This window comes from Anomaloglossus baeobatrachus, chromosome 2, assembly GCF_048569485.1.
Source record: "Anomaloglossus baeobatrachus isolate aAnoBae1 chromosome 2, aAnoBae1.hap1, whole genome shotgun sequence".
Lineage (NCBI taxonomy): Eukaryota > Metazoa > Chordata > Amphibia > Anura > Aromobatidae > Anomaloglossus > Anomaloglossus baeobatrachus.
Window position 1 is genome coordinate 120435471 of NC_134354.1, and position 16940 is coordinate 120452410.

General features: G+C 42.9%; 1 protein-coding gene across 1 annotated transcript in view; it reads left to right on the top strand.

The window, feature by feature from the left end:
- The window catches only part of CCDC92B (coiled-coil domain containing 92B), a 116610-nt gene extending 100446 nt beyond the window's left edge, over positions 1-16164 (top strand). The window contains exon 4 of the mRNA XM_075335291.1: positions 12833-16164. Within this exon, the coding sequence (XP_075191406.1) occupies positions 12833-13572 (740 nt within the window). The 3' untranslated portion in view covers positions 13573-16164. The remainder of the gene's footprint in view (positions 1-12832) is intronic.
- Positions 16165-16940: the final 776 nt, after the last annotated feature.

Consider the following 16940-nt stretch of genomic DNA (forward strand, 5'->3'; position numbering starts at 1 on the left):
CACCCAGTGAATGCAAAGCCGAACACCGCATTACATTAATCTAATATATAAAGCTGAGTGTGTGTGTGTGTGTGTGTATACAGTTAGGTCCAGAAATATTTGGACAGTGACACAATTTTCGCGAGTTGGTCTCTGCATGCCACCACATTGGACTTGAAATGAAACCTCTACAACAGAATTCAAGTGCAGATTGTAACGTTTAATTTGAAGGTTTGAACAAAAATATCTGATAGAAATTATAGGAATTGTACACATTTCTTTACAAACACTCCACATTGTAGGAGGTCAAAAGTAATTGGACAAATAAACCAAACCCAAACAAAATATTTTTATTTTCAATATTTTGTTGCGAATCCTTTGGAGGCAATCACTGCCTTAAGTCTGGAACCCATGGACATCACCAAACGCTGGGTTTCCTCCTTAATGCTTTGCCAGGCCTTTACAGCCGCAGCCTTCAGGTCTTGCTTGTTTGTGGGTCTTTCCGTCTTAAGTCTGGATTTGAGCAAGTGAAATGCATGCTCAATTGGGTTAAGATCTGGTGATTGACTTGGCCATTGCAGAATGTTCCACTTTTTTGCGCTCATGAACTCCTGGGTAGCTTTGGCTGTATGCTTTGGGTCATTGTCCATCTGTACTATGAAGCACCGTCCGATCAACTTTGCGGCATTTGGCTGAATCTGGGCTGAAAGTATATCCCGGTACACTTCAGAATTCATCCGGCTACTCTTGTCTGCTGTTATGTCATCAATAAACACAAGTGACCCAGTGCCATTGAAAGCCATGCATGCCCATGCCATCACGTTGCCTCCACCATGTTTTACAGAGGATGTGGTGTGCCTTGGATCATGTGCCATTCCCTTTCTTCTCCAAACTTTTTTCTTCCCATCATTCTGGTACAGGTTGATCTTTGTCTCATCTGTCCATAGAATACTTTTCCAGAACTGAGCTGGCTTCATGAGGTGTTTTTCAGCAAATTTAACTCTGGCCTGTCTATTTTTGGAATTGATCAATGGTTTGCATCTAGATGTGAACCCTTTGTATTTACTTTCATGGAGTCTTCTCTTTACTGTTGACTTAGAGACAGATACACCTACTTCACTGAGAGTGTTCTGGACTTCAGTTGATGTTGTGAACGGGTTCTTCTTCACCAAAGAAAGTATGCGGCAATCATCCACCACTGTTGTCATCCGTGGACACCCAGGCCTTTTTGAGTTCCCAAGCTCACCAGTCAATTCCTTTTTTCTCAGAATGTACCCGACTGTTGATTTTGCTACTCCAAGCATGTCTGCTATCTCTCTGATGGATTTTTTCTTTTTTTTCAGCCTCAGGATGTTTTGCTTCACCTCAATTGAGAGTTCCTTAGACCGCATGTTGTCTGGTCACAGCAACAGCTTCCAAATGCAAAACCACACACCTGTAATCAACCCCAGACCTTTTAACTACTTCATTGATTACAGGTTAACGAGGGAGACGCCTTCAGAGTTAATTGCAGCCCTTAGAGTCCCTTGTCCAATTACTTTTGGTCCCTTGAAAAAGAGGGGGCTATGCATTACAGAGCTATGATTCCTAAACCCTTTCTCCGATTTGGATGTGAAAACTCTCATATTGCAGCTGGGAGTGTGCACTTTCAGCCCATATTATATATATAATTGTATTTCTGAACATGTTTTTGTAAACAGCTAAAATAACAAAACTTGTGTCACTGTCCAAATATTTCTGGCCCTGACTGTATATGTCCGCTAAAGGAATCCGCACCATCGCATTTACAATCACGAAAGTTTGCACAGACGCCCCATGTGACTCAGGGAACGTTATAGACTATGTTTTGACAGGAAAATTTAACCCCACGCTTTACAGTTACTCTCCAAAAACATGTCTCCATTAAACTGAATGGAGGTGGGAGCTAGAGGCTATTAATAGCAACTGTCAGTGGTTGCTATAGGAACAAAATAAACTGTTAGTATAAGAAGCTTATGTGTGAGATAATAATAACCACAATGTCAGTGGGGAGACGGATAGAGAGAGACAGAAAAAGACTGACAGACAGACAGATGGGCAAAAAGACAGATGGGCAAAGAGACAGACGGGCAAATAGACACATGTGCAAAGAGACAGACGGGCAAAAAGAAAGCCCTGGAAAGAGACAGCCCGGGAAAAGAGACAGCCCGGGAAAAGAGACAGCCCGGGCAAAGAGACAGCCCGGGCAAAGAGACAGACCTGGAAAGAGACAGACCTGGAAAGAGACAGACTGACAGACACAGAGAAAGAGAGAGACACAGAGATAGAGAGAGACAGACAGAGAGACTGACACAGAGAAACTGATACAGACTGAGACAGACACACAGAGACAGACAGAAACTCGAAGAGAGACAGTTACTGTCCCGGGCAACGCCCGGGTACTTTAGCTAGTTGGTCATATAAATGATACCTAAATTGTTAAAGACGTATGTGCCGATGAGTTCCATATGTCCCATAACTTGTCAAATTCCTGAGGGCATCCTCTATTATCCTACACTTGTGTTCTCATATGTGATTATTTTGTTTAGGCTGAGGCCACACGGGGATTACTGCGAGTCCTCGCATGACACTTGGCACACGCTCGTAGCACAGAGGGAACCGTGTGTCATGCGAGGGTCATGCGACTGTGGTGCAACCAGACCACAGATGCGAAGAGGAGGGCCAGCGCTGCAGAGGGGAAGGGAGGGATTTAGCTCCCTATCTCCTCCGTTGCCAGCTATTGCGATTCTCACATTACACTTGTGTAACGCGAGTGCAGTGCGATGTTTCTCTTGTCCCATAGACTTGAATGGGTCCGAGAGAAACAGGATCGCATTACACTCGCAGCATACTGCGACTGTGTTCTCGGTCCGATTAGGGCTGAGAAAATAATCGCTCATGGGACCTGCCCCATAGAGTAATATTGGTCCGAGTGGAATGCGATTTTTTTTATCGCATTCCACTTGCTCCGATTTTCTTGCTATGTGTGTACTAAGCCTTACTCAGCCCAGGCCCTTTACTTTGGGGAAGAATTACCCATCCATCTTGTAGCTATCAATTTTCTGAAACACACGTGTCAGAGAAAAAAATAACAAATCTTTAATCACCTTGTCCAGCCCTCCTGACTCTGCCGCTGCTGTCACTTGCTGCCGACCGCTGCTCATTATGCTCATTTAATATTCACTTCACTGAGGCAGAAGCAGCAGCAGCGGGGAGTCGGCAGGGCTGGAGAGCGAAGTTCAGCACCACGGACAGCAACGCCAGGGACAGGTGAGTTGAAAGGTCCCGTTCTCCGTGTGTTATCACGGATAACACACGGAGAACACACGCAGTGCCATAAACACGGCACACGGAGGGGAAAACGCACCTTTGACACATCCGTGAAACACGTGCGTGATTTTCACGGAAGTGTGAAGGGGGCCTAAGAAAGATTTTGGTATGATGACTCCATATTTCCTCCTCACTAGCTGAAATAAACATATTTTAGGATTTACTGGAACAGGAATGAGTATCAGGGAGGATAGGAAGGTGATTATACTTTGCAAGAAGGAGAGAATAATTGGACAAACCTAACCCATGTGCCAGAAGGTGTAGCCATGCGCAAACATGCCGAGGAGGGTGATCTACCCATTCGGTGCAACCCATATTATGATACACATCACAGATAAAGCATATGGCTGCAGCCCCCAGCCATGCGCTTATCTTGTCTTTGTATCAAAATAAGAGGGACAGCATGCAGCTTTTTAACAAAAAAAATAATAATTTACAAAACCAGCGTGTGGTCCCTTCCAATTTTGAAACCTAGAAGGGCCCTCCAGCCTAAAAATAGCTGCCTGCAGTCACCCGGAATTACTGCATCCGCTCGATGTGATAATTCTGGAAATTTGCTCGGCTCATCCCGATTGCCCTGGTGTGGTGGAAATCAAAGGAATAAGGGGTTAATGTCAGCTCACAGCTGCCAATAAGCCCTAGATTAGTAATGGGAGGCCTCTATGAGACCCCCCATTACTAATCTGTAAGTGAAAAGAAGTAAACACTTAGGGGTACTTTGCACACTACGACACCGCAAGCCGATGGATGCGATGCCGAGTGCGATAGTCCCCGCCCTCGTCGCAGCTGCGATATCTTGTGATAGCTGCCGTAGCGAAAATTATCGCTACGGCAGCTTCACATGCACTTACCTGCCCTGCGATCTCCGCCCCTCCGCTTCTATTGGACGGCTGCCGTGTGACATCGCTGTGACGCCGCACGAACCGCCCCCTTAGAAAGGAGGCGGTTTGCCGGCCACAGCGACGTCGCAGGGAAGGTAAGTCCGTGTGACTGGTGTTAACGATCTTGTGCGCCATGAGCAGCGATTTGCCCGTGATGCACAACCGACGGGGGCGGGTACGCTCGCTAGCGATATCGATACCGATATCGCTGCGTGTAAAGTGGCCTTAAGGCACAAATCTAACTTCAGTCCCCGATTGGAGTAGAACTTCTGGTGAGGCGTATCTCCCTTTCAGACACGTCAGATTCACTAAGAGGTTTGCACCTCTTAATGGATCACGAACGTCTGATTCCAGCACACCTACTCCTTATCAAGATCGGAAAAATTCCAGGCTTGATGAATCAAGACCCATGTGTTTCATTTACTTGAAGTGCAACATCAGATGAGGTCCTCCAGAGTAAAATACCTTCTTAGTAACTAATTTCCATTCCAGCCAAGAGGTTTGTATCCTGATAATTCCTTGAGAAAATGTTTAAGACTAAGCTCACACTTCCGTTCTTTTGCATCAGTCACAATCAGTTTTGTGATTGATGTGACTGATGCGCTGCAAATTGTGGTACAACTGATGGGACGGATCCGTTAGAAAAACGGATCCGTTACCTGGTAAAGAGGAGAGAGAGAGAGAGCCCCCACACCGCACACACCGGCACTACTGCCCCCATCATCATTGCGTACACCATCACTACCGCCTCCATCATCACCGCACACACACAGGCACTACCGCCCCCATCATCACCGCACACACACAGGTACTACCGCCCCCATCATCAAAGCACATACACAGGCACTACCGCCCCCATCATCACTGCACACACTGGCACTACCGCCCCCATCATCACCGCGTACACAGGCACTACCGCCCCCATCATCACCGTACATACACAGGCACTACCGCCCCCATCATCACCGCACGCACCCCCACTACCGCCCCCATCATCACCGTGTACACCGGCACTACCGCCCCCATCATCACCGCACACACACAGGCACTACCGCCCCCATCATCACCGCACGCACCCCCACTACCGCCCCCATCATCACCGTGTACATCGGCACTACCGCCCCCATCATCACCGCACACACACAGGCACTACCGCCCCCATCATCACTTTACACACACCGGCACTACCACCCCATCATCACCACGTACACCGGCACTACCGCCCCCATCATCACCGCACACACACAGGTACTACTGTCCCCATCATGACAGCACACACACTGGCACTACCTGAGTGATGTCACCGCTGACAGCGCGACTCACTTCAGTTGCTCTGTGGAGCTCACAGTGAGCGGCGGTGTTCTACAGCTGCTCCTGTCAGCTTCCAATGTAGCAGAGCTGAAAGCGTCGTGGGACTTCTTGTGGATTACATCGGACCTGGAGGGGTATTTGGGGAGTAATAAAGTGGTGAAAGAGGGTGTTTTTTGTCTTTTCTTTCAAATAAAGGATTTTTCGGCATTTGTGTTTACTTACTTTCACTACAGTTTAGTGATGGGGGGTCTCATAGACATCTGCCATCACTAAGCTAGGACCTAGTGGCAGTTATAGGCTGCCATTAACTCCTTATTACCCCGATTGCCATCGCATCAGGGCAATTCGGGATGAGCCGGGTAGCGTCCCGAGACTGTCGCATCTAATGGATGCGGAATTTCCGGGCAGCTGCTGGCTGATATTTTTACGCTGTGGGGCTCCCCATAACGTGGGGCTCCCCATCCTGAGAATACCAGCCATCAGCCGTGTTGCTTTACCTTGGCTGGTATGAAAATTGGGGGGGACCGCACGCCATTTTTTTTAAATTATTTATTTATTGTACTGCAAGATATAGACCCGCCCACCGGCGGCTGTGATTGGTTGCAGTGAGACAGCTGTCACTCAGTGTGGGGGCTCATCTAACTGCAACCAATCATAGGCGCCGGTGGGCGGGGGAAGCAGTGAATACGAGATGGAATAATGAGCGGCCGGCATCTTCAAAACCAAGAGAAGCCGCCGGAGTAGTGTGACAGCCGTGCAGCGCCGCGCCGGTGAACGGTGAGTATGAAGGGGGAGAGACCGACAGAGAGAGACCGACCAACAGAGAGAGAGAGACCGATTTCGACAGAGAGAGAGACCGACCGACAGAGAGAGAGAGAGAATTTTGTACTAACCAGAAAGGAATTTCCACTTCTGAGCATGCTCTGTTGCTAAAAATGGATCTGTCGCCAGAATCCGTTATTTAACGGATACTGACAGATTCCAGCGCCCAAAGGCTTCCATTATAACCATGATGGGTGCCAGACTGAATCCTGTGCGGTGTGTTTTTTTTGCCGCTACAAAAAAATGTTACATTCTGTGTTGCTTTCGCCCGACTGTCAGACATTTCATGACTGATGAGTCGCATAGCGGATGCAACGCAGGGCCATCAGTCACAATCCATCGTTAATACAAGTCTATGGGGAAAAACTGAAGCTCTGCAGGATTCAGTTGTTTCTCAAAACGTCGGATTGTGACTGATGCAAAACAACGGAAATTAAACTATGTTTAAATATAAAGTCTTAGATGGTAATGAGTGACTCTAGTCCTAAACCTGTCACTAATCTCCAAAGACAGAGAGACGAACGTGACATTAGCTGAGCATTTATGGACTGTGGTTATCTTTGTGTCAATCAACTCCTTTACCAACACTAACACAAATCTTGGTAATATCGTCCCTAATATTTTACCTAATGTACCTGTAATGGCGGCATAAATTTTAATACCCAGTATCTATAGTGTAGGATTTTCTTGAATGCCTGTGGTGTGCAGCGTTTTACCATGTACACAGGTTTCTTGGTCCGCACACTTATGTACTGTGCTTTGCTGCCACTTAGTGTTGTGTCAGATCTACCAGAAGATGCATCTTAACAGATTAACTCCAGGATGCTCGTGCTAAAAATCTTTCAGCCTTGGAAAAAATAAAAGCAGCAGATGTAAAAAATAACAAAACAAACTATAGTCACCTCTATTTTCCCCACCGATCCAGTGCAGAATCCACGGCAGTACGCTCGATCTCTAATTATAAGTGGCCAGTATGTGGCTGCTGTGGTCATCTGCTTGTATATAAAAATAAGGAGCATGTGCACCGGATTTCTGGAGAGACAGGTGGGAGGAGAGTTGTTATTTCTTTATTTTATCACAGCCTCTCTAAACTGGCACCACTGCCATGATCTTCTGCTCCTTTAACACTAGAAGTCTTAGAAATTTCGAGCTCCCTCCTGAAGTCCCGAAAGAGGGTCAAATGACCAAATACAATAAACTGAATAGAACGAACTAGAAACTAAATGGCTAAACTCAATGGAGAACAACAACCTCCTGTGGTGCGACAGTAATGGCCTTAATTACAGAACAAACTACGGTGATTATAGGATGTTAGCTAAAATCCTTCAGGTCATTCGACCCGTCTCTGGGTTCCAAAGGTAGAAATGTTAAATGACCCCTCTCTGGGACTTCTAGTGTTAAAGCTGAGGCCAAATTTTGATGTTTCATAGAATCTACAGTCAGTGTGCTAGAGATGTTGTGCAGACAAGTCATTATAGACGAGCTATAATCCCACCTAATTTGTCTTGATTGATGTCCCTGAGGACAGGGTAAGTCTTCTCAAAGCCAATCTTCTGGCACATCAATCATGTCACATTGGACAGGGTTGGATCACAGCCAGGTTACTTGTCTCCCAAGATCAATATATTTTTAATTGCAAAAAGGTGATTTGCATATGGCATGAGCGTTCTTCAAAGGGAATATGTCATCAGAACATGACCTATTATTTTGGAATTTTCTTTCCGCTGACCTCTTGGACTATTTTAGACTCCTACTTGTTGTTTCAGGAATTCACTTGTACATTAGCAGCAATATAAAGTATTCACTAAGACCCTATGTTTTTATTGAAGCAACTAATGAGCCTGAGCGAAGGTCCATGTGAAGGGAGGGGAGCTGTGAAATCGCATATTGTAAATAGTGGGTCCTGTGTTATCAGCTGTGTAGAGAGGTGTTATTAGTAGTGATGGGCGAGCGTACTCGGCACTGTTTATTACTCGATCGAGTACCTGAGTGCATGGGTACTCGAAGAGCTCAGTCGACTATCGCAGGTGCTCGGATGTTTCATCCGTGAAATGCCCACAATGCATAGGGTTCTTTCACTGCATGATGTGTGCAGGCGCCCCAGGGAGAGCCATTGGAAGTCTCTGAAAGGCTGTCACTGGGTGTAAAGCAACTTTTTCGGATGTAGAGTGTCAAATGAAAAAATAATAATCCGCCCAACCTCTCCCTGGAAATGCTCTGTTTATGGTTGTCTGTTTGTGGGTGAGAGCCGAACTGGCCAATTGTTGACTTCCATAATACTCGTTACTCAAGTTGAGCTCTTTCGGAGCATCTAACCTGCTGGACTCGCGTACCGAGCACCTGAGCATTTTAGTGCTCGCCCATCTCTATTTAATAGTCTTTGTAATCCTGCCTGTTATAGTAATGAGTCTGGTGAAAACTCTTCTTGGAAGGACAGAAAGTATGAGCCTAAAATAGCCACAATTGCCAGTATGAAAAATGCAATATTTCTAATTTTGTTTTTTTGTTTTTTTTTTTACAGATTGTGATATGAATAAAACAAGTGCCAACAATTAAAAAAAAATACATTTAGTTGAAAATATGATTTAAACAATGTCACTTTTCTGAGGATTCATATCCTTTAACCTTCTTTGTAACAAAATTAAGCATCTGCTTGGGCTACTAAATATTTACACCCTATTCACATGTGCAAATAAAAAACAGTGTTTTCCATCAGTGTGCCATCTATGTGCCATCCGTGTGTCATCCATATGTTATTAGTGTGCCATTCATGTGTTATCAGTGTACCATCCATGTGTCATCAGTGGGCCATACATGAGTCAGCCGTGTGCCATCCATGGGTCATTCGTATGCAATCCATGTGTCATCAGTTTGCCATCCATGTGTCATCAGTGTGCTATCCAGGTGTCATCTATGTGCCATCCACAAGTCAGTGTGCTATCCATGTGTCATCAGTGGGCCATCCATGTGTTATCAGTTTGCCATCCATGTGTCATCCATGTGCCATCCATGTGTCATCAGTGTGCTATCCATGTGTCATCAGTGTGCTATCCATGTTTCATCAGTGTGCCATCCATGTGTCATCAGTGTGCCATCCATGTGTCATCAGTGTGCCATCCATGTGTCATCAGTGTGCTATCCATGTGTCATCAATGTGCGATCCATGTGTCATCTATGTGCCATCCACGTGTCATCAGTGTGCCATCCATGTGTCATCAGTGTGCAATCCATGTGTCATCAGTGTGCCATCCATATGTCATCAGTGTGCTATCCATGTGTCATCAATGTGCCATCCATGTGTCATCAGTGTGCTATCCATGTGTCATCAGTGTGCTATCCATGTGTCATCCATGTGCCATCCATGTGTCATCAGTGTGCTATCCATGTGTCATCAGTGTGCCATCCATGTGTCATCCATGTGCCATCCATGTGTCATCAGTGTGCTATCCAGGTGTCATCAGTGTGCCATCCATGTGTCATCAGTGTGCTATCCAGGTGTCATCAGTGTGCCATCCATGTGTCATCAGTGTGCTGTCCATGTGTCATCTATGTGCCATCCACATGTCAGTGTGCTATCCATGTGTCATCAGTATGCCATCCATGTGTCATCAGTGTGCTATCCATGTTTCATCAGTGTGCCATCCATGTGTCATCAGTGTGCCATCCATGTGTCATCAGTGTGCTATCCACGTGTCATCAATGTGCGATCCATGTGTCATCTATGTGCCATCCACGTGTCATCAGTGTGCCATCCATGTGTCATCAGTGTGCAATCCATGTGTCATCAGTGTGCCATCCATGTGTCATCAGTGTGCTATCCATGTGTCATCAGTGTGCCATCCATGTGTCATTCATGTGCTATACGTGTTTTTCAGGTATGGCTAAAGAAAAAGATATTACAAAGCTTGTCCTATACGTTCACATATAAACATATAGTACATGGATGGCACATAGATGGCACATTGTTGCCATCCGTGTGCTGTATGTGTTTTTCATGGACTCGTAGACTTGTATTGGCCCTGCCGGAAAGAAAACAGACGTGAGCAGCCTCATAGGTTATAGTGAATATGTGTATATCCATGCTCAGACTGGCCCACAGGAGAACAGGAGAATCCTCGGGTGGGCCCCTTTGCCATAGTAGTACATCACTTATCCCCCAACCATGATCAGAAGTTGGCACAATACACTTGTTTCCCTATGTTCAGACAAAGGAAGCATCTCATGATTTATTTTACAAGCTACCCAGTATGTTATTATCGAGAAATATATGTAAACTTGTGAATGTAATATTTGCATGTCGTTGATCAGTGTACCCCCAGAGTTAATGTTACTGGTGGTCCCCTGCCGCCCCAGTTTGACACTGGTAGTATTCGTGAAGAAAAAAAAAACGACTACAACACATACCAGAAACATGGTCCTTAGAAAGAACTTGGGCAGAACATTATGGTACTGGTGGCCGTATTGGGGGCAACACCAGATTCCTGGTATCACTCAGCTTTTATACCCACACTGTTCAACATTAACCTCCTTTCCACTATTGAAATATTTGATATATGAGAATCATCAGCTTTTCTAATTATAATTACAGGTTCTGCAGCATTTTATCCATTACGTCCTAATTTTACCTCCTCCTTTCCCAGACACAGACATGGAACACCTTATGGCATGAGAACACAAGCGTCTTACAGGCTCAGTGCTGTATACAGCACCTCCAGCCAGACTTTTGGCTATAATATACCATAATTAATAGAAGCAGTACTAATTAAGACTTGTTTTAGCCGGCTCCTAAAATGTGTCTGCCTTTAACATGTAAATTTTGCAGCTGTGACTCATATGAAAGAGAATATTTATGTGTCTGTTGTGTTGGGTGGAGGTATCTGATGGGCTGGTGAAGCCTCCGCGCATTAGGATGGATGATGTATAACAACAAGTTATACGGCTTCATTTCAGCAATTACTGTATGTGGCTCTCATAACCATTACATATTAAGATACAAAAATGTAAAATTAAAATGTGCCTTCATGATTAATACTTAAACTGGATTTTAATGGTAACTCACTTTCAAATATTTGTTATATGTTATTCAATACTGTTAACCATTGGGGGGTTTGGGTCCTGAGAACCCAACCATATGCTCAAACCAAAAGTATATGTACAGGATCAATACAAACCGGTGCACTGGTTAGCTTGAACTCGAGCAAATGCTATCGGTGGTTTGGCTATTGTGGGTCATCTCCTAAATAATATAGAAAAATGGCTATAGCATAAGAAAAAGTCTATAATATTTTCATTATCCTTTAAGCTGTAATTTGGATAATATTGTAAAAATATTTGCTTTATGGGGGAATCAAGTTTAAAAAAGAGATGCCTACATACTTGTGAGAAGATGGCAATGTTGGGATCCAATAGTTTTTGTAGCTTATTTTCTCATATACAACTCGGACAGTTTTGCTATTAGAAATCTCATGACACTAAACATTCAACCTTCATTTCACTGACTTTTACAAATGTATGAAATGAGACAAGAAGGTTAAGATGGTCTTTAATTTAGGTTGAAGTTCAAGTTCACAGACTCTACCACTGAGATAGTTTCACAAGTTCCTGACCTATTCACAGATCAATTTTGAATAGATTTCCCTGTTTATGTCTGTCATCAACACAAAAACATCACAAAACGCTATACTTTATAGAGGATTTTATCTCAGTTTGGTCACAACTACCAATTCATCCAATGAGACTGAAAATCACTAAAGAGACGTTTACTGTCTAATCCATGGTAGCTCAGTGGTTAGCACTGTTGCTTTGCAGTGCTGCGGTCCTGGGTTCAAATGACATCTGAAAGGAGTTTCAATATTCTCTCAATTATTTTGCATCAGTTTCCTCCCATACTCCAAAGACCTACTGATAAGGAATTTAGATTGTGAATAGAGATGAGAGAACCCGAAGTTTGGTGTTCATACCAAACACAGACTTTACCAAAAAAAATGAGTTTAGATTTGGAGTTGGGGTGCTTTACACATGCAAACCACTCGTGTGAGCATCGCTGTGCTCGGGTACTCTCGGTGCTCAGCCCATGGAGCTGCTCGCAATGTTTAATCGACTCACACTGGGGGTAACAACAGTGGGATCAGGTGTAGTGTGCACCAAAAACAAAATAAAGGGAAAAACCGTGCTCACCCACCCCAAAAGTGATGGGCGGAGATCCGAACTGCCTAATTGGTGACTTCCATTGGGGTTCAGATCAAGTCCGGGTCCCAAACCGAACTTTTTCAAAAGTCCAGCTGAACCCCCCCAAACCAAACTTCCACAGGTTCGTTCATCTCTAATTGTGAACCCCAATGGAGACAGTTATGGTGTTATATAAGCAAGTAAAATTGTAGCATGTGTAAGTATGCAGTGCGTAAAAAAATAATGCTGTATCATATTAGAATATGTCATAATTTCTCCAAAGCAATATTAGACACTGCTAACACATCTTTATAATTTTTCAGATCAACTTGAGTTTGAAATGGAGGAAAAATGCAGAATTCTGGAAGCCAGATACACCGAAAAAGAACAGCTGAACCTCCAGTTGAAAAAGGATCTCTATCTCCGGGAGAATCGAGTTGCAGCTTTGAGATCTAAATTAAGAGATAAAGAAAGGCGTTTCCTGGAAGAGCTGAAGAGAAGAAGTCACAGAGTGACCATCTTAAATACTGAGCTCCATAAACAAACTGAAGCTGCAGCTTATCTGTCTTTCCAATTGCATGCCTCCAAGCAAAAACCGCAAAGCTCACAAAACAGCTACCAGATGACCTCCCGGCCGCTGGACGTCGTAGGAGTCAAGCAACCTTACCACGAGGGAAGAGTCAGACGGAGAGTACATAAGAACCAGAGTGTCTGGAGACCTGACTGTTCCTTGGGCATTGAAAAGTCAAGAGACAGTTTTCAGAGAGAGCAAATGACTAATTATGATGATTTGGAAGCTATGCCAGACCCAGCTCTATTTTTATACCCTAAAAGGTATATGCAGCCTCATCGACAGAGATCAGACTCAAAACCCCACTTTGATAAACGGGCCTCAGGCCCTACTGGTGGTGGTCTGGCAGCGGGTACTCAATGGTCGGAGAGACTTTCATCAGATAACGAGGATACGCCACCTCCTATTCCTATTGTCAAAGCAAAACTTCCAAAAAGTGAGAGAGGAAAGAGGAAGGCATTGGCCCGACAAGACTCACGAGATTCGGAATAAAGCAGTACATATATATTTTATTTGAAGAATATGCAGCAGAATCTTATAGGCCATAAACTGGCTGACGGAGAGAAAAAGCGGGTACTTCAGTAATACATACGTCCACTGAACATATCTGTTTGTTATTGTCTTCCTGTGTCCCAATGCCTAACGAAAGAGGGTCTGCTGTGTATACCGGACAGCACATCTCCTGCAATGCCCTTCTTTTAATAGGTCTTGTGACCTTATTTTTGTTATAATTCTATTTTTATATCATTCATCTCAGTTCTGAAGGGATTCGTTAATTATAACCTAAACAACAATAACCATCAATTTACAATTCCTACAAATTCTTAACCTCGCAAAAGAAACACTATGCACTACTCTGAGGATGTCTTTATTTTTTTCCCAGTACAGTATTTGTCTATCCTTAAGACTCACATACAGCCGGTCTCTTTGCTGCTTGGCCTTGCTATCTACCATAGGAGACAATTGTTTCATTGACCCCTGGTTCAGGATAATCTAAGTTATTTTATTTATTTATTTATTTTCAAATTCAAAAAAGTTTAAATTTCCAAATTTTTATTAGATCGGATGTCAATACTAAATCATATTACATGCTCAAGGAATTCAGGAATCGGGTGAATGAACTGCAGTATGACTTTTCTACAAGGAGAAAGATGCTCTATTTATTTTTACATTGTCCGAAACTGTATATTAACCTTCCGGTTTGCACAACTAAACATGAATGAGCTGGTTTCTCAATAGCTGATTTGCATCAATCGCATTTTTCTAGTTGATACCAAAGTAATAATTCCATGAAAACTAGCCGAAGTATTTCCTATAGAGCCGTATGCCACGTAGACAGTATTATTGTGCTTAGAATTACGTGATTGCATCATTGATGGCAAGAAGACACTTTTACTTATTCATCATCTAATCTCTATAAAAATAATTACCTTGCTCCATCCTTGCATTTCAATCTTCATTAAATTTTCATCCAGTCCTTGCTTTTTTACCTTACGTAAATCCTAAAGTAAATGCCCAACATGCACATGATAAGACAAGGCCGGTCTCATTCATCGATTTATCCTCAGGCAATGTGGAAGCATTAAGAGATTACATTTAGAATTGCTTTGGGAATATGTGATTTATTTTTATTTTTTTATGTCTGTGCAACTTGCATGTATATAAATCAAAGAAAAGTTTTGCATTTGAAATACTTGACACTTTAGATTTTGCTTTGTTTTTACCTTTGACAAGTTTTTAACAAAGAATTGCTGGAACATCCCTTTGCTCAGAATTATGGAGACTCATTTTTTACCTGCGAAGGTCAACAAAAATGTACCCATCCCCAGTGTACATATCTGCATTTCAATAGATAACCTTGTCTTGTGATAGGCATGACCCTGATCCTCATTTCTGGTTCCGGCTCTTTAGACAACAACATTGAAGCCCCACCATCAGATATTGGACATAGGACAGGAATGGCAGCAGACAAGAGGGACTGTCAATTGGGATTGGGCCAACAGAGATTTCCTCTTCTGTTGAGATCACCATTCACACAGTGAGATTAATTTAGTACAATAACAGGTGGGTTATACATTATATATGGGTGTCACAGCCAATGGCAATAAGCTCACATCCTTGTCCTTCATGTACAACCACCATAGACATTTCACTGTGCTCATTCATCTAATCATTAATCATAAATCTGTAACCTTGTGTGGTAGACTCTTACAACAATACAGTTAATAGTTCACATTATAGTTCTGCTCTATGAGATCCAAAACAGTTGCTTGATGCAATTGTCTTTATACCGTCACATGCGCTTTCATATTTTGACGATACAATGTATAGTACCTACTATATTTAGGCTTAACTACGATAAAAATGGCTTAACGTGTAGCTCAATTGGCCCCATTGCAGAATCTCTATCAGGACCCCCAATAATCACAGGTCTTTAGTAGTATTGGTCTCACCATATGGGCCAAAAGGACCTTTTGGGCCGCTCTAAGCTTCAGTATCCAACTCCTACAACTATTATAGTTACATCTTTATTAACAGATCATATTATTTCATAATATATATATATATCTATATTGTGAGGTAGCAGCGTTGCTTGGGCAAAAACGTGAGGCAGTGAGGCAGCAGCGTGTTCACGCCAACAGTCTATTTATTGTTGCAGCATAAATAGATCCAATTTCCCACTGTCAAAGTCTCTTCCGGATCACAGCCGGTGCATATAGACAAATTCTTTGCATCAAAATGTCTTGTTACCTTAGGACCTTGTTAACCGCAGGGATCTGTGTAAGGTTCTCCTAGGCTCACACTCTTGGCCTGTGTTCACTCTACACAGAGCCAGCCCAGCTCACATGGCATGTGTTAGCTTCACCAAGCCTGGCTCTCAACTGAGACACACCCTGCTGTGCTCTGCATGATTTAAACGAAATTGCCGGACATGAGGATTGCTACAAAACCTGGACTGGGAGGAGGGATCTGTCTCCCTGTTACCCTTTGTGCTATACTCCCAGTAATAGCTATAGCAAACTCAGAGGGTTTCCAGACACATTCTGGGGGACACATAGCGGTCTTCAAATATTACCCCTGTCACTGCCTCACAATATATATATATATATATATATATATATATATATATATATATACATATATATATACATATATATAATGTAACATTGTACTATATATATATATTACAATAAATATTGTATATATATATTACAATATTACAATATTTACAATATTACAATTTTACTTTCATGTAAATTGTTATAGAAACTTTATACAAAAATGTTTTAGAATGTGAATATTTCAGTTATGTACATGAAGATGTGAACAGCTCACCGGACTGTTGACTGAGGGTACGGTGCCCGGAAGCCTGACCGGCAGTCAGGTAGAACTTGAGAACAAAGTAAAGGAAAATCCAGCATCCGCATATAAAATTAAAACATGGCTTTATTGAAAAAATTAAAAACTAGGAAAAACCATGTCAATATTCCAAATAGACTAGATAGTCCGACTACGCGTTTCGAACAGTTAACCTATTCTTAATCATGACAAATCATGATTAAGAACAGGTTAACTGTTCGAAACGCGTAGATGGACTATCTAGTCTACTTGGAATATTGTCATGTTTTTTCTAGTTTTTAATTTTTTTCAATAAAGCCATGTTTTAATTTTATATGCGGATGCTGGATTTTCCTTTTACTTTGTTCCCATAGAAAGTATGTGTTTAAAATGGTAAGATGTACAATTTACATGTATGCTTTACAGTGTACCCCTATTGCTGGCCATTATGTGACTTGAATCCTGTAATTTCTATTAGTTTTCCCCTCTGCAGGCTCTGTCTCTAGTTTTCAGTTATCTCT